The sequence below is a fragment of the Triturus cristatus genome, chromosome 3_1 (assembly GCF_964204655.1).
Source record: "Triturus cristatus chromosome 3_1, aTriCri1.1, whole genome shotgun sequence".
In the NCBI taxonomy this organism is placed as follows: Eukaryota; Metazoa; Chordata; class Amphibia; order Caudata; family Salamandridae; genus Triturus; species Triturus cristatus.
The window spans coordinates 817,215,176-817,240,722 of NC_140583.1; the positions used below are offsets into that span (position 1 = coordinate 817,215,176).

At 45.3% G+C, this 25,547-nt stretch overlaps 1 protein-coding gene across 1 annotated transcript in view; it reads left to right on the forward strand.

Annotated features, from left to right (window-relative positions):
• Positions 1-25,547, forward strand: part of LOC146861102 (lanosterol synthase-like) — a 202,556-nt gene that overhangs the window by 56,569 nt on the left and 120,440 nt on the right. The window contains exons 9-10 of the mRNA XM_085645161.1: positions 16,327-16,448; positions 17,178-17,274. Of these exons, the coding sequence (XP_085501287.1) occupies positions 16,327-16,448; positions 17,178-17,274 (219 nt within the window). The remainder of the gene's footprint in view (positions 1-16,326; positions 16,449-17,177; positions 17,275-25,547) is intronic.

The window sequence follows — 25,547 nt, forward strand, 5'->3', positions numbered from 1 at the left end:
AAACCTACCAGCTGTGGTGTTGCCCACAAGTGATTGCGGGCGCACCCTGTGTAGGAAGGTGGATATCTGACTATGGTTACCCCCAACTTTTTGCCTAGTGTCTAGCTGGTTTTTCGACTTAGTTGGCCTGAGATCCTGCCATTCAGGGTCTCAGGCTGTCTGCTCTCTCTTTAAAATGGACTCCATGTACCCTAGGTACATAACCAATTGGTAAGGATCACCTTATTGGACCCTGTACAGTGTACCCTAGGTACCCAGGGCATAGGTGTACCCTAGGCCTCCCAGGGGCTGCAGCATGTATTATGCCACCCCTGGTCTGGCCTTCCAATCAGACACAACTGGCTGATCACTCAGCTGGGGCAAGGTCGTGTAATCACCCCTTGCTTAGATATAGTATGCCTATATCTACCCTTATATATAGACACATGTGTACCTATCAGTCACTCCTATGGCAGGCCTTAACAATCCTGGAGGCAGAGTGCTTGGTAACATGTGAGATGGTGCTCTAGCATGAGCTGAGCCTGTCTGCAGCTTTCGGAACCATGTCCTTATAGCTGTTCTATGATCTAGCCTACCATATACTCTTAAAGTGCCTTATAATCTTAAACGGTTATGGTAACTATGGTTTGGCTTTATCAAAACATGTCGTGTAAGGTGTCTAACACTTTGGAATAATACCCCCATACCATTTCTGGTGATGAGGATATTATTCCTCCCTTCTAGAGGGAGAGACATGTTAAAATCCTACTTTGCTGTTTAACTCTAACCAAAGCCTCAGCATCACAAAATGGATGCTGCTGCCACAGACACGAGTCTGACTCCCTGCTGCTGGGAGTGATCCTGGCAAGGGAGGCTTGGACAATAGGTTTCCTGCTTGGGGAGGTGCTAGCACCTCCCCAGACAGACTTTAGTGTATTGGGGCAGGGAGGGCTGAAAGGAATGAGACATGCCTGGGGCACACAAGGTGTCCCATGCATAGTCCAGTTCAAACCGGTGCTGGGGCACTCCAGCCCCAGTCCTGGCGCGAAACTGGACAAAGGGAAGGGGGTGTAACCACCCCCCTCCCAGGTCCCACCCATAAGGCGTGACCTAGCAGGTATCCCAGCCCCCCAGATTAGTATAAGAGTGGGAGTTGGGCCTCAAGACTTTAGATTATCCTGAACCTGCAAACTTGAACAGAAACTCTGGACCTTCGACATTCGACGAAAGAAGAAGACTGAAGAATCTCCCTTGTAGCCAAGGAGTGGCTACCCTGTGCAAACAGGCACCATCAAGAGACTACCCTTTGCTTTGCCCACGTTCTACGAGGAACCGACTGCAGAGCCCGACCAGAGCCTTGACTTCCAGACTTCTCCGACCCTGATCCACATCCACAGCAAAGCTGAGATCCGTGGAGGCGACGAGCGACGTGGGACCGGCTACCTGGGAAAAGTGGCTAGTAACTTAAAGCGCAGCTTCTGAGGCACCCTCGAAGTTGTGCACCGGGGATTGAGAAGCCCCAACCCCAAGCACCATCTGCACCGCAGATCAGCCCCCCACACTCCACGAGTCCTGCGTGGGGCCCTTCTGCATTTTCCGGCTTGCCGCGTCTGTCCGGTTGCTTGCCCGCTGGCTAGTGGCCTTTGTGACGACGCACCCTGAAATCTTCTGCGCTGGTTTGGCTCCTCCAGACTGGCTCCCGCTTCTCTGCAAAGAAGAAGCACCCCAGACCTTCCTGGTCTGCACCAGAAGCAAGTCCTCCGTTCTTCGTGGGTTCCGCTTGCCAAGGCTTGGTGAGTCCTAGTCCAACTTCGACGCCGCCGACAGCAAGAGCCTTCGTGGGACAGCTCGCCTCCTGGTCCTGGTCGTCCTCGACGCTTCCTGGTCCTCCTGGCTGCAGCGACAAGCTTCACCTTCACCTGCAATCTTCACGACATCCCCTGGTTCCTTCCTGGTTCCACGTGGTCACTGGCTAGTGACCTTGACTCTGTCCCTTCTGCTTGCAGGTTTCCTCTCTTCTTGACCCCAGCCTTGGGATCCACCGGACACTCTTCACTGACTGCCTGTCTGCATCTTTCTTCAGGCATCCATAGGAGTCGACGACGAAAACCGACGCATCTTCATCCCTATGCACCCGCAGCCTGTGGGCTAGGTAACTTGGGTACTCCGGTGCTCATCAGGATAGTGACTATCCTAGTGTCTAGTTTTCAAGTCTCAACTTCCTAGCTACTCCGGAAGTGTCCTAAATCTACCGTTTTCTAAACTGTACTATTGCTATTGACTTTTATGCATTACGCGTGAGTGTTTCCACTCTGCACACGAATCCCGTGGGCCTCCCACTTCCTAACTAACGCTAGTGTAGCCCCAGCGATTCCCTAGGCCTAGGCCTATTCTATTTCCGTGACAGTGGTCCTTATACCACTTACTTAGTATATGGTTTGCGTGGCCCCTAGGGCCTAACTGTATTACTTACCTGTGTGACTTAATGTATGCTTAAATAAGACTGTGTTGTACTTACCTCTAATCTCATAAAGAGTGCTGAGGGTTTGACTAGAATAAATACACTTTATTTTATATATATATCTGTTGTGGTGTCCTTTCATTTGGTATTCAAGGGATTATATATGGTATCACAGCTGGCTTCACATGCCATTCAGAGTTTAGCCTAAGACTGCTCTTGTCCATGCTACCACTAGGATAGCTGGTCTATAAGGTTGACTTTACAACCAATCACCATAAGGGTATTTGGACTGATATAAGGAGTACACTAGAACTAGTGACATCATACATCAGGCCAACTTCTCACATTGGTGGCAGCGGTGGGATCTGAGCTTGCTGTTGTAATACCATTGTAATCTTGAGATACTAAATTGAAAGATCACACAGATATTGTCTAGGTACATATAACATAGATTATAATACTTAAGTCCTACTGGACTTAGTAGTTGTAGGTTGAAGGGAGTAACACACCCTGACTACAACTACTAGAGAGGTTTAGTAGATACAACTAGTGTAGGTAGGTGCACACACCACACCCTCACTAGAATCATGTCCCTGAATGGAGATCACACTGATGCTCCCTCAGGAGAGGAGAATCCTAGACAGATTCCCTCTAGATATGATGCATTCACTTTCCAGGATATGAGACAACTGTGTACCTCCAGGAGATTAAAACAGGGTTCCAACCCTACCCTTAGACAGCTAGTGGAGATTCTGGAGGCCTATGATGCTGAAAGAGCTGCCAAGTATGGTGCCATAGCTGTAGATAAGGGTCTACCCACCACAGAGGAGTCAGATGGCACTTCAGATGAAGAGGTAGACAGCCAGGGCCAAGTAGGAAGACTTAGCCAGGCTAACCTAAGCTTACATGGGAGTTTGCATGGGGTCCCCCCATACAGACCCCCAAGTAGGCTTAACCAGAGAAGCAGGAGGGACAGATCCCCTTCAAGGTAATCCATCCACTCCCATGTCTCTAGCATCTCTAGTGCTTCCTCTCACAGGGGAATGACTTCCCCTGAGAGAAAGGAGCATGAAGCCAGAATGAGGGAAGCTAATCTGAGGATTCAGAGGGAAGAACTTGCCCTTGCCAAGGAGAAGCTTGCTCTGGCTAGAGAGCAAAAATTGTGTGGGTCAGAGCCCACTGGTGGCAGCAACATTCCTAGAGATAGGGATAGGTCTTATGACCATAGAAACCTAAGCAAGATAGTGCCCCCATATCAGAATGGGGATGACATCCACAAGTGGATGACTGCTTTGGAGAGGGCCTGCAAAGTACAGCAGGTACCCCAGAGTCAGTGGGCAGCTATCTTGTGGCTCTCCTTTTCTGACAAAGGTAGAGACAAGCTCCTCACAGTCAGTGATGATGATTCTAACAATTACAAAGTCCTGAAGAGTGCTCTGATAGATGGGTTTGGCTTAACCACTGAGCAATATAGGTTGTTGTTCAGAGACACCCAGAAGACACAGACACAGGACTGGTCTGATTTTGTGGATTGTGCCACTAAGGCTTTGGAAGGTTGGTTAACTGGCAGCAAGGTGCAGGACTATACAGGATTGTACAACTTGATTATGAGGGAGCAGATCCTTAGTAATTGTCAGAACCAGCTTCACCATCAACACCTAGTAGACCCAGATTTGACCTCTCCCCAAGAATTGGGAAAGAGGGCAGATAAATGGGTCAGGACCAGGATTAGGCCTAAGAATCAGGGTGGTGACCAAAAGAAAGATACCACCAAGCCTCAAGAGAAGGGTGGGGATAAAGCAAAAGAGAAATCTTCCTCAGGGCCCCAAAACTCCACACAGGGTGGTGGGTCCCAAGCTCCCTCCTCTACCACAGTTAAAAAGCCTTACTGCCATGAGTGTAAAACTCCTGGGCATTGGAAAACTGACAGCAGTTGCCCAAGGGCTAAAAACAAAACTGTTCCTCCAACTACTCCTGTCACACCACCTATTACTGTCAGCAGTAATCCCCCAGGTGGTGGGAGTGCCCCCAAAAATTTGGTTGGGTTGTCTTGGGGAACACAGGGGGATCCTGGCTTAGCCAATTCCCCTACAGCAGCTACTCTTGTCTGTGATGGTGGCATGGGGTTTGCCAACTTCACTGCCTGTCCCAACACTTTGGGTAGGTACAGACAGGAACCCTACATCAATGGTAGAAAAGCTGAGGCCTACAGAGACACTGGAGCTAGCATCACTATGGTGGCCCATAGGCTAGTTCCCTCTGAGCAGCTTTTGCCTGGTTTCTCATACCAGGTAACTAACATTGATGGCAAACAGAACAGTCATCCCATGGCAGAGGTATGTCTCAGCTGGGGAGGGGTCACTGGCCCTAAAAGGGTGGCAGTGTCTCCAACCTTGCCTGTGGACTGCTTACTGGGGAATGACTTAGAACTCTCAGCTTGGGCTGAAGTTGAACAAGACACCCATTCTAAAATGGTAGGCCTTTCACAAAAGGGTAGTGGGGTTGTGCCAGCCACAACCCCTGTCCAAGTAGATTTCCTCCCTGAAAAGGTTGGAAGGGCAGTGGTAGCCACAGCCCAGGCAAAGACAGACTTCCCTGTAGAGACTGGCAGAGCTGTGACAGTCACAGCTCAAACCCAAACTGAGTGCCTCCCTGAAAAGGTTGGCAAGGCTGTAATGTTCTCAGCCCATACTCAGACTGACATAGGTGTAGTGAAGCCTGAAACTATGGATCACTCCACACAAACAGAGAGTAGTGGGGAGGAAGAAAAGTCTCCCTCTCCCCAGACATTAGGAAAAGGTCAGCCTCCTCAGGGATCTGACCTCACCCCTTGTGAAGGAACTGCCCCAGAGGTAGCCAGGCCTGGCCTGGCAGAGCCTCTGATGTCAGTGGCCCCTTCCAAGGTGGGACCCAGTCTGGTGCAGGTAGCCTGCCTCTCTCTACCCTGCCTCAGTCAGCCCAGGGCTGCAGAGGTCAGGGAGGCCAGTGGACCCCAAGAGGGCCCCTGTCCACAAGAACCCCCCCATCAAAAGAATGAGGATTTCCTGGATAGTAGCCCTAGCCAGGTGATGGGTAAAAACATTCCTGAGGGATCCCCTTTACAGGTAGTTAGGGACCTCCCCCAGAGGGATTCTGTTGGGCACAGGCAAACCTGGGACCTTAGGGCCCCAAACCTGACCTGTCCCTCCAGTAAGCCCACAAAAGGGACCCAGCCTCCAGCTTTAGGTAGCCAGAGGCTGACCCTGAGAGCACAGTGCAACTCAGTGAAAGAAAGAAAGGCATCCATGGTGGAGGATGATTGGAGGAAGCTGAGGCCTCACTTTGAGGACACTCACTTCAGTACTCCATCTCAACACCAGCCTTTTACTTTGCAAAGACACCCCAAAGGTAGAGATTCCCTATGGTGGAGACCCTATGATACCTTTAGGATGAGAGATTGCTTAGTGGACCATGAGACAGGGGGTAACCATGCCAGTGCTGGTTCTTCCTTATATGACCACTTAGGCAATAGAGGCTTACCTTGTCAAGGCCAGCCTTATCTCCTTTCGTTTGGGGGGGGGGGGTTGTGTAGGAAGGTGGATATCTGACTATGGTTACCCCCAACTTTTTGCCTAGTGTCTAGCTGGTTTTTCGACTTAGTTGGCCTGAGATCCTGCCATTCAGGGTCTCAGGCTGTCTGCTCTCTCTTTAAAATGGACTCCATGTACCCTAGGTACATAACCAATTGGTAAGGATCACCTTATTGGACCCTGTACAGTGTACCCTAGGTACCCAGGGCATAGGTGTACCCTAGGCCTCCCAGGGGCTGCAGCATGTATTATGCCACCCCTGGTCTGGCCTTCCAATCAGACACAACTGGCTGATCACTCAGCTGGGGCAAGGTCGTGTAATCACCCCTTGCTTAGATATAGTATGCCTATATCTACCCTTATATATAGACACATGTGTACCTATCAGTCACTCCTATGGCAGGCCTTAACAATCCTGGAGGCAGAGTGCTTGGTAACATGTGAGATGGTGCTCTAGCATGAGCTGAGCCTGTCTGCAGCTTTCGGAACCATGTCCTTATAGCTGTTCTATGATATAGCCTACCATATACTCTTAAAGTGCCTTATAATCTTAAACGGTTATGGTAACTATGGTTTGGCTTTATCAAAACATGTCGTGTAAGGTGTCTAACACTTTGGAATAATACCCCCATACCATTTCTGGTGATGAGGATATTATTCCTCCCTTCTAGAGGGAGAGACATGTTAAAATCCTACTTTGCTGTTTAACTCTAACCAAAGCCTCAGCATCACAAAATGGATGCTGCTGCCACAGACACGAGTCTGACCCCCTGCTGCTGGGAGTGATCCTGGCAAGGGAGGCTTGGAAAATAGGTTTCCTGCTTGGGGAGGTGCTAGCACCTCCCCAGACAGACTTTAGTGTATTGGGGAAGGGAGGGCTGAAAGGAATGAGACATGCCTGGGGCACACAAGGTGTCCCATGCATAGTCCAGTTCAAACCGGTGCTGGGGCACTCCAGCCCCAGTTCTGGCGCGAAACTGGACAAAGGGAAGGGGGTGTAACCACCCCCCTCCCAGGTCCCACCCATAAGGCGTGACCTAGCAGGTATCCCAGCCCCCCAGATTAGTATAAGAGTGGGAGTTGGGCCTCAAGACTTTAGATTATCCTGAACCTGCAAACTTGAACAGAAACTCTGGACCTTCGACATTCGACGAAAGAAGAAGACTGAAGAATCTCCCTTGTAGCCAAGGAGTGGCTACCCTGTGCAAACAGGCACCATCAAGAGACTACCCTTTGCTTTGCCCACGTTCTACGAGGAACCGACTGCAGAGCCCGACCAGAGCCTTGACTTCCAGACTTCTCCGACCCTGATCCACATCCACAGCAAAGCTGAGATCCGTGGAGGCGACGAGCGACGTGGGACCGGCTACCTGGGAAAAGTGGCTAGTAACTTAAAGCGCAGCTTCTGAGGCACCCTCGAAGTTGTGCACCGGGGATTGAGAAGCCCCAACCCCAAGCACCATCTGCACCGAAGATCAGCCCCCCACACTCCACGAGTCCTGCGTGGGGCCCTTCTGCATTTTCCTGCTTGCCGCGTCTGTCCGGTTGCTTGCCCGCTGGCTAGTGGCCTTTGTGACGACGCACCCTGAAATCTTCTGCGCTGGTTTGGCTCCTCCAGACTGGCTCCCGCTTCTCTGCAAAGAAGAAGCACCCCAGACCTTCCTGGTCTGCACCAGAAGCAAGTCCTCCGTTCTTCGTGGGTTCCGCTTGCCAAGGCTTGGTGAGTCCTAGTCCAACTTCGACGCCGCCGACAGCAAGAGCCTTCGTGGGACAGCTCGCCTCCTGGTCCTGGTCGTCCTCGACGCTTCCTGGTCCTCCTGGCTGCAGCGACAAGCTTCACCTTCACCTGCAATCTTCACGACATCGCCTGGTTCCTTCCTGGTTCCAGGTGGTCACTGGCTAGTGACCTTGACTCTGTCCCTTCTGCTTGCAGGTTTCCTCTCTTCTTGACCCCAGCCTTGGGATCCACCGGACACTCTTCACTGACTGCCTGTCTGCATCTTTCTTCAGGCATCCATAGGAGTCGACGACGAAAACCGACGCATCTTCATCCCTATGCACCCGCAGCCTGTGGGCTAGGTAACTTGGGTACTCCGGTGCTCATCAGGATAGTGACTATCCTAGTGTCTAGTTTTCAAGTCTCAACTTCCTAGCTACTCCGGAAGTGTCCTAAATCTACCGTTTTCTAAACTGTACTATTGCTATTGACTTTTATGCATTACGAGTGAGTGTTTCCACTCTGCACACGAATCCCGTGGGCCTCCCACTTCCTAACTAACGCTAGTGTAGTGTAGCCCCAGCGATTCCCTAGGCCTAGGCCTATTCTATTTCCGTGACAGTGGTCCTTATACCACTTACTTAGTATATGGTTTGCGTGGCCCCTAGGGCCTAACTGTATTACTTACCTGTGTGACTTAATGTATGCTTAAATAAGACTGTGTTGTACTTACCTCTAATCTCATAAAGAGTGCTGAGGGTTTGACTAGAATAAATACACTTTATTTTATATATATATCTGTTGTGGTGTCCTTTCATTTGGTATTCAAGGGATTATATATGGTATCACAGCTGGCTTCACATGCCATTCAGAGTTTAGCCTAAGACTGCTCTTGTCCATGCTACCACTAGGATAGCTGGTCTATAAGGTTGACTTTACAACCAATCACCATAAGGGTATTTGGACTGATATAAGGTGTGCACTAGAACTAGTGACATCATACATCAGGCCAACTTCTCACACCCTGTAGGCCCCCCTAAACCCCATCCCTCTAAATTAATTTTGAGTGCAAGGGAGAGTTTGAGACAGACAAACCTGTCCGTAAATCTGACATCAACAGGTAGTATATGTGGACTCGCTTCCCTCACCCCTGAAATCAGACCGAACACAGAAAAATTGGGATTTCACAATAGGATTATTTATTATGCACTATTTGTCTATAAATCAAATTCAGTATAATGAGTGTGAATATTATTAACCGCTCTGCACTAATTATTCTTATTAATTGGAAGGATCAATATTTCCGAATCATATTTCATAACACATCCCCACACCCCTAGTTTTACCTAAAATGGTTACAACCAGCCTTGTAGATTTAAGTTTTAGCAGTAAGTTAACTTGCTCATAGACCAAGTCATGCAGCCCCTCCCCACATGCTTTATGCTGCCTTCAGGTTCAAAGTCTGAATTCCATGTCTCAGCAATTGATGTTTGTCAGACTACACACTGGCACCGATACCTTACATACCTTTTCTAGGCGTGGTGTTTAATGGATCTAGGAGAGGTCAGCTCGTGCCTGGCTTCTGTACCATTATACATAATCCTTGAACAGCTCTTTGTGTTCCAAAGTATATGTGGAAGCTTACTGCTACTTCCCTTCCTTCTTCCTGCAGGATAGAACAATAAAGTCAACTGCTTCATGGCTATCTCTTCAGCTGATGTGCTTACGAACAATGTGTGTGCTGGAGAAAGGACATTTCTTCTCGGTCTTGTTAGGATGAGTCAAACAAGCAATGGCATAGCTAATAGGTCTCGCTTTTGGACCATATAAGTGTTAACCATGCAGCACATTATCCTGCGTGCTATGCTGCCAGGGATTGAAGAGCTATACAATTACTACACAGTGGCTTATGCAGTCTGAAATAGAAAAGACATAGAAACAGGTCTATTTTTCCCCCTATATTGTAGTCTTTAAGTTTACTGGCAAAAATGCTAATAGATTTCTCAATAATGACCGACTTTAAAATCCTTTCAGGTAATCTCTAGCAGCAATGCGGCCTTTTTAAATGTTCCCCTCATTTTTAATTTAATCAAATACTCTCCTACTGTGTAATACTGTACTCAAAGTCCACCCTTGCAGGCTGATGAATTGAGTACCACTCAGTTGTGTAATAAATACACCCGATATTTACAACGTAATTTTAAAAGAGGAATAGTCAATTGTGGGGAGGGGTGCGGAAGCAAGAACTTACAGTAGAGCATTTCAAGCAAAAGATGAGCCCTCACCCCCTACCTGCGGGCTGACATTGTTTCACTTACTCCACCACCACCAGGGAGCACTCGTGATAAAGAGCAGTCCTAACAATGTTTAGGTCTCGCTGAGACCTCTTTGAGACATTTTGTAAGTGGGTTTTCAAAAGTGCTACCCACATGATTTGGCAGGCCTAAAGCTTGAGTGCATGATGGCGTGCACGTGCACAGCTGCTGCTCACACTCCCTCCTCCCCCTCCCTTTTCGTCAGCTTTAATCAGGCTCCTCTGATACTGGCATTCCCTCCTCCCTTCTCGCCCAGCCCTTCTTGTCACCTCGGCTTGTTTTTTTAACTGAGTCCCGTCTTGTGTCCCGTCCTGGCAGCCTACCTCGGCACTCCGCCCCCCTCCCGCACCCCCCCATTAATGTCACCAGATCTTTTACAAAGCCATTCGTTCACACACATTTGTGTCTCAAAGTTATATAGTAATACGTCTTCTGCTAGGCGGCTTTCAAGACTTCTGCATCCACCGCCCGGGTAAACACTCCTCACCTTCCGGTATGAAGGTAAAAGCCGTTAGCATGTTGTTATTTTTTTATTTGTCATAGCATCGAGGCTGTATTAAAATAAATAATAAACGTTCCTATACAGCCCAAACGTGACAGATTGAAGAACGTGTTGTGTCTCCTGTTTGTGTTTTAATGAAGACAACGCACAAAGCGGAGAGGTTTTGAATGCTAATGTCCTGCCTGACCTGTGAATTTAAAGACGTGGGTTCTAATCCCGACTTTGACAACGGACCGACCCATGATGATTCTGGACGAGTCATGTAATTTACCAATTCGTCAACTTGTCGTGTGGTTTTGCCTCGCCCCCTCCCCTAAGAAATTATGTTTGCAGCTCTTATGCGTTAGATGCTTTTGCTACATAACTTACGTTTTCTGCGCAGCGCTACAATGCTTCTCGGAGCCATGACATCCACGTATCAAGGGAAGCCCTCTTTCATGTTTGGAAACTTCACTATCCACAGTAGCTTACGGGCTGGGGGGTGAGCCTGCGTGTACATTTCACGGGCGCTTTGATGTTCTCAGTGAGCCGCGCGGCCATTGCGAACATCAAAGCGCCCGCGAAAGTGCACACCATTTGCCACCCCCTCCCTTATCCCACTTCCTGCTTGTTCTAGTGAGCAGCTTTTGAAAGCGAGTCATCGGGGTTGAGTGTGTCTCCCTTCACTGTCCGTCTTTAATTAAGAATCATGAAACCTGCTGGTCGAGAGGGCGAGTCAGCCATTCAACCCTTCGAGAGTTCACGTTTCGGGTGGCCCATGCCCCCTTGTTTGCCATGTATTGTTTTCCATACGCATGCATACCGATGCATATCACTTACATTAGCAACTGCATGTTTATCAGAGTTACTGAAAGGTCAAACCCCTCAGATCTTCCCCTTTTCTACCGACCTTTCAGGTGCTAATTTTTACCAGCTCCTTGCTGAGCAAAGGAGGGCTCGCGGCCTGCACGGCCCTCGGATGTTTGGGGCCATTGTGTGGCCGGCACTGTAAACTGTAACCCTCCCTCCCCCCCCCCCCTCCCCCCACAGGATGGAGTTCACACCAGGCCGCCTTTCTTCCCACACAATGAGGCCCACAATGAACGCAGCATCCTGAGAGGAGGAACGTGGCCGCCCTATAATTGTTATTGCCAAAGCACTCTAGCTGCTAAAAGATTCCTCCGGGCCAGCCTTTGAATGTTACGGCCACTGTGATCTTAACATCTGCTGCCCCTATAATGTGCAAGTAGGGGGGTTGTTGCGCTTATTTCCCAGCACATTGGCTATTCAAACCGGCCATGACCTCATTGAACTGGCTAACCCTATTAGGCACACAGTGCCTAGAAAGCCTGGATCAGACACTACGCACTACATAGTTATTTACATATGGGCACCCCCCCAATAACCTCGCACACAAACCTGGCATCTCAGGAGAAAACATACTTTTGAGAGGACAAACAGTTTCACTCATTGACATCCCCAAGTACAAGAATGGACCCGTATTGAAATGTTAATTAGCTGTTTTAATAATTACAAACATTGTTCTCCCTGTTTAGTATGTTTTGCTTTGATCTGCTTCAATGTATGATACACAAAGTTTTGACTGTTTTTTAAAAGTACTTTAGCACATACCTGAGGTCTACACGGCGCTATATCAAAATAAAAAAAAGAATTTGCAATGCAATAGGTCTTGCATTTATACGAGTTTGAGCTATTGGCATTGTAAATGACAGTGCCTTTTATTTATGTTTTAAAAAAACCAAACTTAAATAAAAAGCATTGTCATTTACATTGCCAATAGCTCAAACTCGTATAAATGCGAGACCTATTGCATTGCAAATGCTTGTTTAAAAGTGTAGTCCGCCTTACTGAGTTATTATAACACACAACCGCTTGTTAAATTCCAACCTAACACATCCTTACACAGAGGGACAAAATATCGGACAAACAGACCCCGGCTGCTTCCGCCCGTCAAACAGAGCGGGTCTGCAGAGACACCAGGGTAAGATACTATGTGGGACGGAGGAGAGAGAATGCCCCCGCCTCCCCCTTACCTCAGGGTATAAACCCTACAATCTCCCATATTCAACTCTAACTATAATTGGAGGACCAAACTCAAACAGGCTTTTCTCAGGTGTCCCGGATCAATCCGAGGACCGAAGGTTTGCAGAGAGCATGTTGCTTTTAACTACTAAGCACCAAACATTTCACCATTTCACCCTGTAGGCAACGAGTCCACCTGCACATATAGAAATCTGGAAATGCACCTTGTCTGGGCAGCAGGAAACAGAAAACCCTCAGTGCACGAAAGGAGTCTTGCAAACATCCCGCAGCAGTGTTAGGTGCCCATTACCTGCTATCCATGCTCGCGGCAACAGGGACGATAATTGAAACCACATGGCGGCCGTGCGGGTAACTGCAACCAATAGGCTATGGGCAGAGCAATGCGCCTACCTTTGGCCAATTGAGTTCTGTCTTTGTTAAAAAGACGCACGCAAAGGCCAATAGCGTGGGACAAACCATAAAGCACACGCACAAGCGTGTCTGATTGTTAGGTCAGTTTTTGAAAGCCCTTACATAAAGTCTTCGCCAGAACAGCGCATGCACGTTGTTACAGGCTCGACCTAAAAAGCAGGACGATCGAGTATCAAGTTGTATCAAGCCGTTCTTCTGCTTTTAGGTTTATTCCATGCACCTCAGATGCACAGCATATGATTGCACATTGTTAAGTCAACACTTGTTGTATTAAACCAGGCCTATATTGCATGCAGCACTAAAACACATATACAAGTCTTGACATAGACAACACTGCAAAAGGCCGTTCTGGCTTAGATTACACCAATCTTTTAGTTAAGTGCCCATTGACTCTCTTTAATGTGCTGGTCAGTAACACCTCATCCCTCATTCCTAGGTGGCTGGAAATTTCAGCTGGTAACAAGACCCAGGTGAAATATCGTTATTGAATGTTTGTGGTTACGGTATTACCACTGACAATTCCAAACCAGTTTTCCAGGTCAGAAAATAAATGCTGTGCAGTTTCATTCTTACTGACTGATAAAACTACACTTTTTCTCTTTTCTGACATATTTTGCCAGTGGAAATGTCTTCCGGTTATACCGAAGGAATTTGGATGGGGTAACCCCCCCTAGGAATGTAAATTCAAGTGTAAGCACTGCATATGCTAAATTTCACATTTACCCTAGATTCGAAATGTGTCCTTTTGATGGTACCCTGCTGCATGATGGGCCGCTATAGGAACATCCCTGTATCTCACTCTCATTCACGCCTCACCCTTGTTTCCATAGATGAGGACATATTGTCTCACAATCGTCACTCTCATCCATATTGCTCTGAATCCAAAAGACTTCGCACTCAGAGAAGGGGAAATTCAGAAAGGAAAGAAAACTCTGAGTTGGAATAAAAGGTTGCAGTCTGAGGCCATACGTTACAGGACTGAAGTTTTTGCTTTCTTCGACATATAGGACAGCGGGAAGGTCTTCCTATGAAGAGATTACACATTTAAAAAACAGATACGCATTGAAGTATATTTACTGGAGAAACTGACAATAGCTATATTCCTTTTCCATGGATTTCTAGCACAGTCATGAGTGCCCACAAATCAGTCAGTTCTAGGAACTTTGCTACATACAGCCGTGAAAGATTAAGTGCTGCCACCTGGGCTAAACGTTGAGGAATTCATAAAGGTAGTTTAAATGGATTGTTCAGAGGAGGTACCTTATCCCAGGCATGTGAAAATCTTTTCATAGGCAACTGTTTTTGTCATAAAATCTCTCAATTTTTTCTGTCATGTTTTATAATGCTAGAGTAAGATATCTTGCGCCATGAAAAATGAGTTTTATTGTTCGGGAGAAAGTTACAGTGAGATGTTTGAGATGCTACTTAAAACTGTAGTAACTGTTAATCTTCAAGGCTCTTGCCAATAATGGTTTCGTAGAGTTTGCCGATAAATAATTTAGAAAAAAAAAGCGATGTAACATGAAATAGAACATATGCATTTCCATGATGCTTTAAAAACTGATTGGCCTCTGCCCATTTGTTCATGGATTTCCCTCCAGAATAAAGGCAGATGCAGAAATTGTGCACACGCCGTCTCATGCAGGAACATTAACTCTTTGATTTGATAGTTTCCAGTCAATAAAAGTTCTTCCTAAAATGTGACTTTGCTAGATGAAGACCTACATCTTTCAGAGATTTAAAAAAAACACCAGATACATACTACATTGTTTGGGGTTTATTGGTTAAATGCTATATCAAACTCTAAATTAGTTAGGAGTGAGGACAAGAGTATAACGTAATGCAATAGTCAGTACTGAATATTGTGTTTACGATGTGGAGACTTAGCTTGAATAAGAGTCTACCAGGCCTTTGCACAATGAAAAATGCGTCAGACGTCTCTTAAACCATCCAGGTTTGTGCTTGGGTTTCTTCATCTCTCAAATATCTGACGCAGCTAGAGTGGTACATGTGGACTGTTGTGTTCTAAGCAGCAAGGGAATCCACATTTGCCACATATTCAATTTAATGTATGGAATAAAGTCCTCCCAACCACATTTGTTAGCCATAAGAGTTAAAAAAGAACATATTTGTAAAATAAAATAGATGGAAGGTCTATTTGAAGGATGTGTACTGTTGACAACACAGTGACAGCCTCTTGCAAACTGTGTTTTTCATATACTTTTTAAAAGAAGTCTCCAGAACTTTGTTTAAGTCTACCTAGGTCATAACTCCTGAATCTTTTCAGGATAATCAGAGGGGACGATTTGCTGCTTTTGTTGTCTGCTGCAGCAGTATGTGGTTGGATTATTGAAAGTGGTTAAATAATGAGTTCTGAAGGGAAGTCAGTATAAAGTGTTAACTTGCCTTATGTACCTCCAAATCCTATCCTGAGTGCTTGTGTATACCAATGGATTAGTGCTCTTTCAAAAAAGGACAGAAGAAACACCGCTCTGTGATGTCCGTAGCTTGATTCACACATTCTCTGAGGACAGTAAGACAGATAATCATTTTCAAGGTTTGTGGCCAATGAAGAAATCCTAAAGATAAATCCCTTAACTCTCGATCGATAGGACCAGTTCACATTGCCTAAAGCCTTTTTCAGATTCTGTTGGCTAGCTCCTCCTTGTTTATTACTGTCACAGATGCAGTGCATGCTCCTCTTGCAATGATCTGAAGAGACTGTGTGCCATGGAGTCGACTTGATAAAGATCTATGATGTAACCGATATTGGCTTACAAAATATTTATCTTTATAACCATAGTTAGTGAGAAGTTATGATACTAATTTGTGCACTGTAATGAAGTTAGTTTGTCTAGTGAACTTTGATCTTCATTGGGAGTGAAATTGGTTGGGCACTGTCTAGGATATTAGACACTGTACTAACATGCATATGGGATAAAATAATCCCCAAATGTCTAAATGCTTCCATTTTACCAATAATTTAGCATAACCCCTGGTGCCTAGTTGCGTGTCAAGTTGCACATGGGAGCCTATCATGTGGAATATTTTGGTGAATCTTGCAGAAAAATAGACTTTCTTGGTTTCCTGATAGAGCTTTTGCAACTAGCTTTCTGATTTCCTAGCTACAGGTAGTTAGGTGAGTCCATTCATGTAGAGTTAATGCACGATGTAGTCATTACCAAAGTCCTTGTGGGGAGCAACCTCTCTTGTTTGTGTCTTATGAAGTGCCCACTCCTTTATTGAGAAGAAGGCGCCTGCCTCTCCTAGTCTTTCCTTTTAGAAATCTTTCAACAATTGAATGCTTTTGTTTTCTTTTTCTTCAATAGCCACGTAGAGGACAAGTCAACTGTATTTGGCACAGCCTTGAACTACACCAGCATGAGGATACTAGGGATTGGCCCAGATGATCCTGACTTGGTGCGAGCAAGGAACAACCTTCACAGCAAAGGTGAGCAGTGGAGGCAACTGCTGAGTATTGCTGTACACCGAGAACATGTCTAGTGGTTGGTTGGTGTGAGCTAGGACTGCCTCTCGACAGTGAAAATGCACTTGTCGGTCGGGACGAGCCCCTTGTGCACTTTTAAGTGGCATGTTAAAATACAGCAACTGTGTCAGAATATCTGTTTAAAGGCTCAGGATGGTAAAAACAGATTGCCTCCCACCTACCCTACAACAAATGGAGTGCTAACACAATTTCAGAATGGGCTTTCAGATTGTTTATTGGGTTTGTTGAGGGAGAGGTGCTAATGTAGATTGGCACCACTTGTTTCCAGAGATGTGCCCCACTCCTTGAAGCAGCCTATGGGATGGATAGTGTGCAGTATAAGTACCCATTTACATTTAGCAACATACATTTATGCCATTCTTAACAAGCAGATGAATGTTAGTCTTGGAACAGGATCTCCCTGCAAGTGAGCTAGTGTCTGTGAAGGGATTGAGACTGTTTACATGAGCTAATGCCTGTCTGTGGTAAGGCCAGCAGTGGTCAGTCTGTATGGGGTTCAGAGCATCTCAGTGAGTGCTTACATTTTACTATGACAGTGTGTCCCTAAAGGATCAGCCCCTTAACTGTGTAAGCTAGATAACATTTCCCAAAGTTTTAGATCTAATATGTTTACTTTGATGCCTGACGATCCTCATCCTATGAACACTCTATGATTCTTTTCTCCCCGTTCAGGCGGCGCTGTTGGCATCCCATCTTGGGGGAAGTTTTGGCTTGCCATTCTGAACGTTTACAGCTGGGAAGGGATGAACACCCTCTTCCCTGAGATGTGGTATGTTGACTTCAGTGATTATGTTCAGTCATGACAAACTTGATTGGTGCGACGTGATTGCAGGAGACAACATACAAAACTGCAACCTAAAACAATGTTGTTACAAAATGGTTATAAGTTAAAAAAAAAACATGAGGAAATAAAAACAGTGTGAATCAAACAAGGGCACTAAATCAACACAAACATTGATTAAGTAAAATAGCATATCTAATATTAATATATATGCTACAGTACAGGTGCATTATTATGTAGTTTGATTTTACTTAAATATCTAATAAAAATGTCTTTTTAATAAAGTGTTCCCATAAAGAACACAATACCTCTATGTAATGTAAATATTAGACAATCTAAAATCATACCTGATTCAGAAGAGTTATAGCTTTAGCAAATTGTGAAACTAATTCCGTTTTGTCAATTCTGTTATGATCTGGGAGAACACTCCACAATTTAGGGTGCGTTAGAGAGCATCTCCTCTCTCCTCTTCAAACAGGCTTAGGGGGTTAGCTTAAGAAATACCATTGCAGGAAAACATTGCATAGTTTTGTGTGACAGGTATTTAGGTCCTAGTCTTTTAAAATACTCTGCTGTACCAGTAGCAAGTGAGTGGATTTCAATACGTTGCTTACAAGTTTCCGCTAGCACAAATAAAATAATGAGGTTGTGAACCACATTTTTAACTTTTTGCATTGCTGCTTCTTGGTTGGCAGGGAGCCCAGCATAAAGAACAGTGGCATAATCAAGCCTAGAATTAGCGCCCAAACTATGCTGCAAGATTTTCTTCAGCAAAGAATGTTAATGTTTTAGTCAATAGGTTGAAATGGAAAAAGTGGCTCTTTGTCCGTTATCTAACCTGGCAGTTCTTACTTTTGATCTCCATTCATTTACCCCAACAATGTTCACTTTCAATTAAATGGTTACAATAGATCTTTAAAAATAGTAGAAGACAACAGAGATTGATGCTGCATTTTCAATAAGCATTTGTTCCTCCAATGTACCCATCCCTTTGGACACAGTTCTAAACTGAATATGCTATGATCAGATGAACTGTGGAGCACATTGGATAAGAAATAGAAGAGGTATTTGATAGTCACGGTTAGAAATGGGGTCTCTAGTTGGCAAGGGTTTGCACCTTTGTCCAAATAGGGACTCTTACTTCTAGTCAGGACAAGAGAGTTACACTCCTGGATAACACCTGCTCACCCTGTGGTAACGTAGCACGAGCAGACAGGCTTATCTCCGAGGCAGTATGTAAAGCATGTGTGAACACACACAGTAACACAGTGAAACACTACAGATGGACACCACACCGGTTGTATAAAAAAAATAGGTATTTTTATATAGACTTATCACAAGACCAATGACAAAAAAATTCCACATACACAAATCTTCTTCTTTAGTAAAATCCTTATGAGAACGACCTTGCAGGTTTCTGTATTCCTAGTGCACAATGAACAAATGTCCCAGACGTATGGGGCCAGTATTGTAAGCAACAATGATTTTGTCAGGAATACGGCACTCTGTGAGTTAAATTTATGCTTATGATCTGTGCGCGGTGAATCTGGGCCCCCAGGGGAGGAAGAAATGAAATGTCAGCAACTGTATCAACAATGATTATGTCAGGAATACGGCACTGTGAGTTAATGTGATGCTTATGATCCGCGCACAGTGAATTCGGGCCCCCAGGGGAGGAAGAATGAAGTGCCAGTAATGGTACCAAACTAGCCAGTCATGGAATCTCTAATCCATACATCAATTTACCATAGGGAGCACTTGCACTGTGACACTGGATAGCAGTGGCACAGTGCCCTAAGCATCTAAACCAGCAAAAATATATCAAAAACAGAGGGTGCAACAGCAAAAAATGGAAGGGAGAACCACGCAAATGGTGCCAGGTCTAACAGTCACACTGGACATTTTTTTTTATGTGTTGGTTCATAAGATGTGATTGACAGTGCACAAGAAGCTGCACACACTTACAGAAGTAGATAGTGCATTCTGTTTGACATACCATTTGATATGGTTGCTGAGCAGACGTTTTGCAGCTATTTCAAAGAATTTCCCATACTTATGGCGAAATTACTAAATCTGTTTCTCAGGTGTAACTATGGTCCTCTTGGTAATTATAAGTTTCTCATATGTGAAAGTGTTTTACCATGATTGTACAAGGTGTACTGTAATGTGTGTAGATATGTATGTGTGTGTGTATATATATATATATTCAGAATGAAGATTATTTGTTTCTCTCACTGGGAAAATATTTTTAAGTGTAGAGACATATCTTCCCCTAGCCCACGTTCTTCAACATTTTTTGAGTTGCTCCTCAACAGCCTCCACAACCTGAATATGATACTCAGCCTTGCCAGAGTGAATGCCAAATTCTATTTAGCGCCTCGGTGCATTAGATACTGATTAGGCAACACCCAGAAACACTATTCGCAGACATATTCCACTGCTCCTCCAAAAGCCTGCTGAAAATGGATCTCATTTTTCACACAGACAGACTGGAAATTTGGAACGCCATTCTTAGATCACATCTCCACATATCCAAAACAACTAACACGCCCCACAGCTGCAAACTGACGACCTCGCTCCCTATCGCCCTTCCTGCAGAGGAAACACCTCTGTGACCATCTACCCAAATGGCACAGTCATGATCCAAGCTAACAACGACAACCTTGACGCATTCGACTCCCTCTTCCCCTCGCTACGCAGCACTCCCTCCCACGCACGTCACCCCCTCCTGACTAACTCCCTACCCTTTGACAGATCGACCCACCACGAAACACCGCAAACCAATTCCACGACCTGTGCCAACAACGCCAACCTTCCCCCGTGACATTAACCCCCACCCCATCCTTTCCGCGCCAAACACGCACAGCACAAGAGACCCAAAAGAACAAGAGCTGCTATGTCCACGAGCGAAGCGTTGGACCTTGCCTCCTCGTACGACTTTCCCCCACTATCGCCCCAAAATGCAAGATCCAGGTCATCACAGGTCTAAGAAGAGACCACTCCCCACCCAGAGCTTCAAGACCCCCAGCCTGCTTCCCTAACATTCCCAGGGCCCCCCTAATGATGTACCACAAATACAGGAGGACCCCCACCAACTGCATGCTCATAAACTGCAGATCAGACACCAAACATGCAACAGAGCTAGCAGAAACTATACTTACTCATGACATCGACATCATGTTGATCACAGAGAGATGGCTAAATGAGTTCTCCTCTCTAATCATGGACATGCTGATACCCCCAGGCTTTGCAATCATCATCAAAGACAGAAGAAACCAGCAAGGTCGGGTTGTGGTAAATATTTCGTTACCGGTACTATTTTTTATGCGGTAAAGTCTATTAAAAATAACTCAGTAAAATGAGAGGCAGAATCCGTGGTATTAGAGGTTTAAAAAGGCTTTATTCCTATACAAAGGAATACAATTTAAATTGTAGGCGTTCTATTCCATCACCACGAAAGTTCAGGAAGGAAGGGCATATTTTATTGACAGGTAATCATTTTTATAGAAAAGGCATTACAGTAAAACAGATGCAGTAGGCGTATCAATTGATAAGAAAAATAAACTATGCATGCGTAACTAGAATAGGCGTAACTAGACAACGTCATCATACATGAGGTCATAAATGGGTGGATCCATAAGAGAATCCTGCAATGTCAGCAGAAATATTTGGCAGAGATGCGTGCGCAGCCGCATGACGTGTGATTGACGTGCAACTAGAGGGAGAAAGGGACTTGACATTTAGCTCTACATGTGGAGACAAAAGTCTGGGGTTATGTCAACCTAATCCCAAATCATATCTAATATCCTATGTTTAAAGAACTGTGTTATCCAAAAAGAGAGGTCTCTTAGGATAGAATCTTATTCTATACTGACTATACTGACTAGTGCGTGTACAAGCGTCTAAGTGTCTACACTAGATGCGAGGGGGTAGGAATATTCCATGGTAACAGGGCTATGAATTACTTGCATGAGGACAGCGAGGCCTGGCCCCTTTGCACGGTAGCTGGAGGAATGTTTACCTAAACTACTAGACAGGAATGCATCGGATGAGGGGCGGAGGAGATAATCTTGAAGGTGAAATACAGTTCTTGGCAGGCGACGGGCTGGATCAGGCACCGTTAGCCGCGCAGGGAGTGAGACAAAGTTCATGGTCACAGATGCAGGCTCAGACTGGAGCTTTCAGAGGCAGAAGACAGGAAAAGGCTTGATGACAGAATTCGGGCCTACTCGCCTGAATCTGTAAAAATGTGGAAAGTGAACCACATAAAGTCGGTGGCCTTTCATACTTAGAAAAGGAATATCTGACCCATTCATGGTGGATCTGAAAGAGGACATGTTGACGGTGGACGCACATATATTTGCGTCTTCAAAACTGGAGCAGGAGGGAACATACATGTACGTATAGCATGTACATGGAGCCGTTGGGGTCTACGATAGGGGACATAACTGATCACAAAATTCATATTTCCTCATTCCCTCCTTGTCCCCTTCGGACCCTTAGGAGATATCGATCTTCATCAATCCATCGATCTGTTCATATAGCATCATTTGTTCTTCTTTCTTCTTCCAGGATCTCGAACGAAAACTTGGATGTGGGATACACGAGGTGGCACACAGACCACAAATCGCTGGCCCACATTGTAGACATAAGCAGCAACTGAATAGTATGAGAAAGCCAATACCTAGGAAGGAGAGCATTCTCCATCCCCAGGCTGACAACACGCCCCAGAACCAACCGGACCAAGTCCAGGTGCCTGGACTCTGGTGTATCTGGCTTACAATCTTATGAAGGCGGGTTATGGCTTTATATACTGACGGCAAATTTTCTGGTATGAAAATGCAACAACTTGATCCGATGACCCTACAAGCTCCGCCCCTATCGGCTAGGATGACGTCAAGGACAAGACGATTTTGAAGCACAACAATCCGCATAGCAGACTGCTCTTCTGTTAAATTGCCTAAGGCGGAAATAGTTTCGTTCACTACTGCTTCAAGGGTTCTGGTTAATCTACGTATCAGCTTACTATTAGTGACTGTACCTATATAGGGGAAGAAACCTTTATTGAAATCTGTGTATTTTTCCCATGCTGTTTCAGTGTAATCGACAATTGGGAGATCTCTCTGCTGTCTATTGTGTACTAAATGAGTATTTCTATGATAATCAGGAGGAGCTAGGAAAACAGGTGGTAGAAGGAATGCTATGTAACAGGTACCATCCCAATCTAAAGGTAGGCGTATATATGCAGTCTGGCCACATATGAAGTGGGAATGACGAGAAGCTCTAAATGTAGACTTGCCTTGATCACTGAATTTTATTACAGTGGTGCATTTACTATGGCCCATGTGTATGGAGCCATTCTTTCTTATACATAGTTCCCCTTTTACTGGGAATACGGACATTGCGGGCAAGATTGGTGTAGCTTCATATTCAACGTTCAGGATCATGAGGTTAAGTGTAAAATTACCTAATCCATATACTTCATTTTCTAGATCAGTTCCTGTTCTTTTGGGAAGTCCCTCCTTGTTAGGGTAGCAGACTTTAAGCAAAACTAAGTTCAGGTTTCCCCATACCCAGTTGTCTTGATAAACTGCGGAGTTCGAATCTAGGGAATTAATCAAACTAAACCATGCTCCACAGGAGCCATTGTGTGTGAACGGATAGGGAAAGAGGGGCAAAACTCCCTTATAGTTCTGATAGGGAGGGAGTCGGCCACATATCCAACAATTTGTGGCATTGCTGGTTTGATGGGAATGATGTAGCATACTAATGAAAGTGTTATTGCGCAGCGCAAATCTATAAGACAATTCATGTGGAGGTAATTCACTAAAAGAATGTTCTGTAGTTATATTATAAGCATGCTTAGGAACAGGGTAATACATATGCAATAGGATGCTGATAATGATGATCAAAAGACTTAGAAAAAACAAAATTAATAATGTTACTGTACAATGACTACGAAATGATTTACAATACGCATGCTTCTTGAACAGCATTTGATTATTTCTTTCTCTATTCCGGTCCAGAGGATACATGTCAGAGACAAATTCAACCGATTCACCTTGGAGAGGACTTAAACAATCAAATTGTCTGACTTACTGGACCTCAATTTTAGTTTATACAGTTCTGAGTTCGATTGCTCAACCAAGGGGAGCTTTGAGTCTGTCTGTGAGGGAATACAGGGTTGAGTCTCTACGTTGGATGGTAGTCCATAAAATTTCTTGATATGACTCGAGTGCAACCACCCTTTTCTTCCCTCGATTTTCACAGCTGTCCTTGTGGTAAGTAAAACCAACTTCGGTGACTTCCACCTAGGATCCAGTTGGGTCTTCCGGTCGAAATTCCTGACTAAAACCAGATCCCCAGGAACCACGTCATGGGGTTTCACCTCAGTATTGTCGGGAAAAGCTGCGGATACCTGTGAACGACAAGATTGTAGTGCAGACATCAAGGAAGCCAGGTAATCTGTCAGCATATTACAGTCAACATCAGTGATTTTACGAGGTATAGGCGTCCCCCACATATTTGGTGGTCTACCGAAGATCACCTCATACGGGGATAGCCCTGTTCGAGAATGTGCTACCATTCTCATATAAAAGAGCGCAACTGGTAAGGCTACTATCCAATCGACTCCTTTCTCTCTACATATTTTGGACAATCTAATTTTCAGAGTTTGATTATGGCGTTCCACGAGACCTGCCGCCTCGGGATGTCGGACACAGTGAAACTTCCATTGGTATCCTAATAGAAGGGAAACGTGTTTCATTAGTTCGGATGAGAACGGCTGGCCGTTATCTGAGTAGACAACACGTGGTAAACCGAACCGTGGGAAGAATTCTCGAACTAACTGTTTGGCAGTAGTCGGGGCAGTGTAATCTGAAACCGGGTATGCTTCTGTCCAACGGGAAAGAGCACAAACAACTACGAGAACATATTTGAATCCTCGACATCGTTCCATCTGGATATAATCCATCTGGAGGACTTCGAAAGGGTGATCGGGAGTTTGGAATCCACCCTGCTCTACGAGGATGCTTTTACCTGGATTAAACTGACAACATATCATACAGGTACGAACTTTTTGTTTCGCTGCGGCTCGCAAGTGTTTGTTGAACCAAATGTGTTGAATGCTATCTAGCATAGCTTTTTCTCCTAGGTGCGCTGGACTATGTATAGTGTTAATGATGACTTGGACCATTGAGTCGGGAAGAAACCATATAGATTTTTCCTTCGTCATCCATCCTTGATCTGTTTGGATCCCTCCTAATTCAGTCCATTTCTTTATTTCTTCTGGTGTAGCATGTGTCTGTATGTCAATTACATCAAGGGCGGGATCCTTAACTGTCATGCAATGTGTTGGTGTCAGGACTATTGTCTTTGTCATGTCAGTTGTGTGAGTCGGATTCTGAGCAGTCTGTTTAGCTGTTCTGTCAGCTAGATCATTACCCTGGGAAATGATGTCGGTAAATTTTGTGTGGGCTTTGCATTTCATAATCGATATTGCAGTAGGTAGATGAATCGCGTCTAATAGGGCTTGAATGAGGGGTCCGTGTTGGATGTGGGCACCGTGAGAAGTTAAATAACCTCTCTCTCGCCACAGTACGCCGAAGTCATGGACGACTCCGAATGCATAACGTGAATCTGTATATATGTTGACTTTTTTATTTGTGGCTTGAATACAGGCTTGTGTCAGAGCGATGAGCTCTGCTGCTTGAGCTGACAAAGTGTTAATACAATTTGTTTCAATGACTTCAGTATCTGTGGTGACTGCGTAAGCGGCCACTAACTCTCCTGTACTTGTTCTCATACATGACCCATCTACATATAATGTCAAGTCTGGATCTGTCAAAGGGATATCTGTCAAGTCTTGTCTGGGTTTCGTCGTGATAGTAATGACTTCGACACAATCATGTGCCAATGGATCTGTTCCGCCTACTGGTAACAGTGTGGCAGGATTTAACGTATTACAACGTCGGATTTCTATGTGTGGCTGAAACAATGTTAATTCGTAACCGGTGAGTCTTGCTATAGTCAAGTGTTGTGTTTGTGTGCGGTTCAAGAGAACCTCTACTGCATGTGGTACTTGTACTGTCAATTGATGTCCTAACACTATGGCATCGCTTTGTCTGATTGCCAAAGCTGTTGCTGCCACTGATTTCAGGCACGCTGGAAGTGCCTGCGCTACTGGATCTAATGTACTAGAGAAAAAAGCACATGGTTTGTGTGATCCTGCTTGTTCCTGAGTGAGTACTGACAAAGCAGTA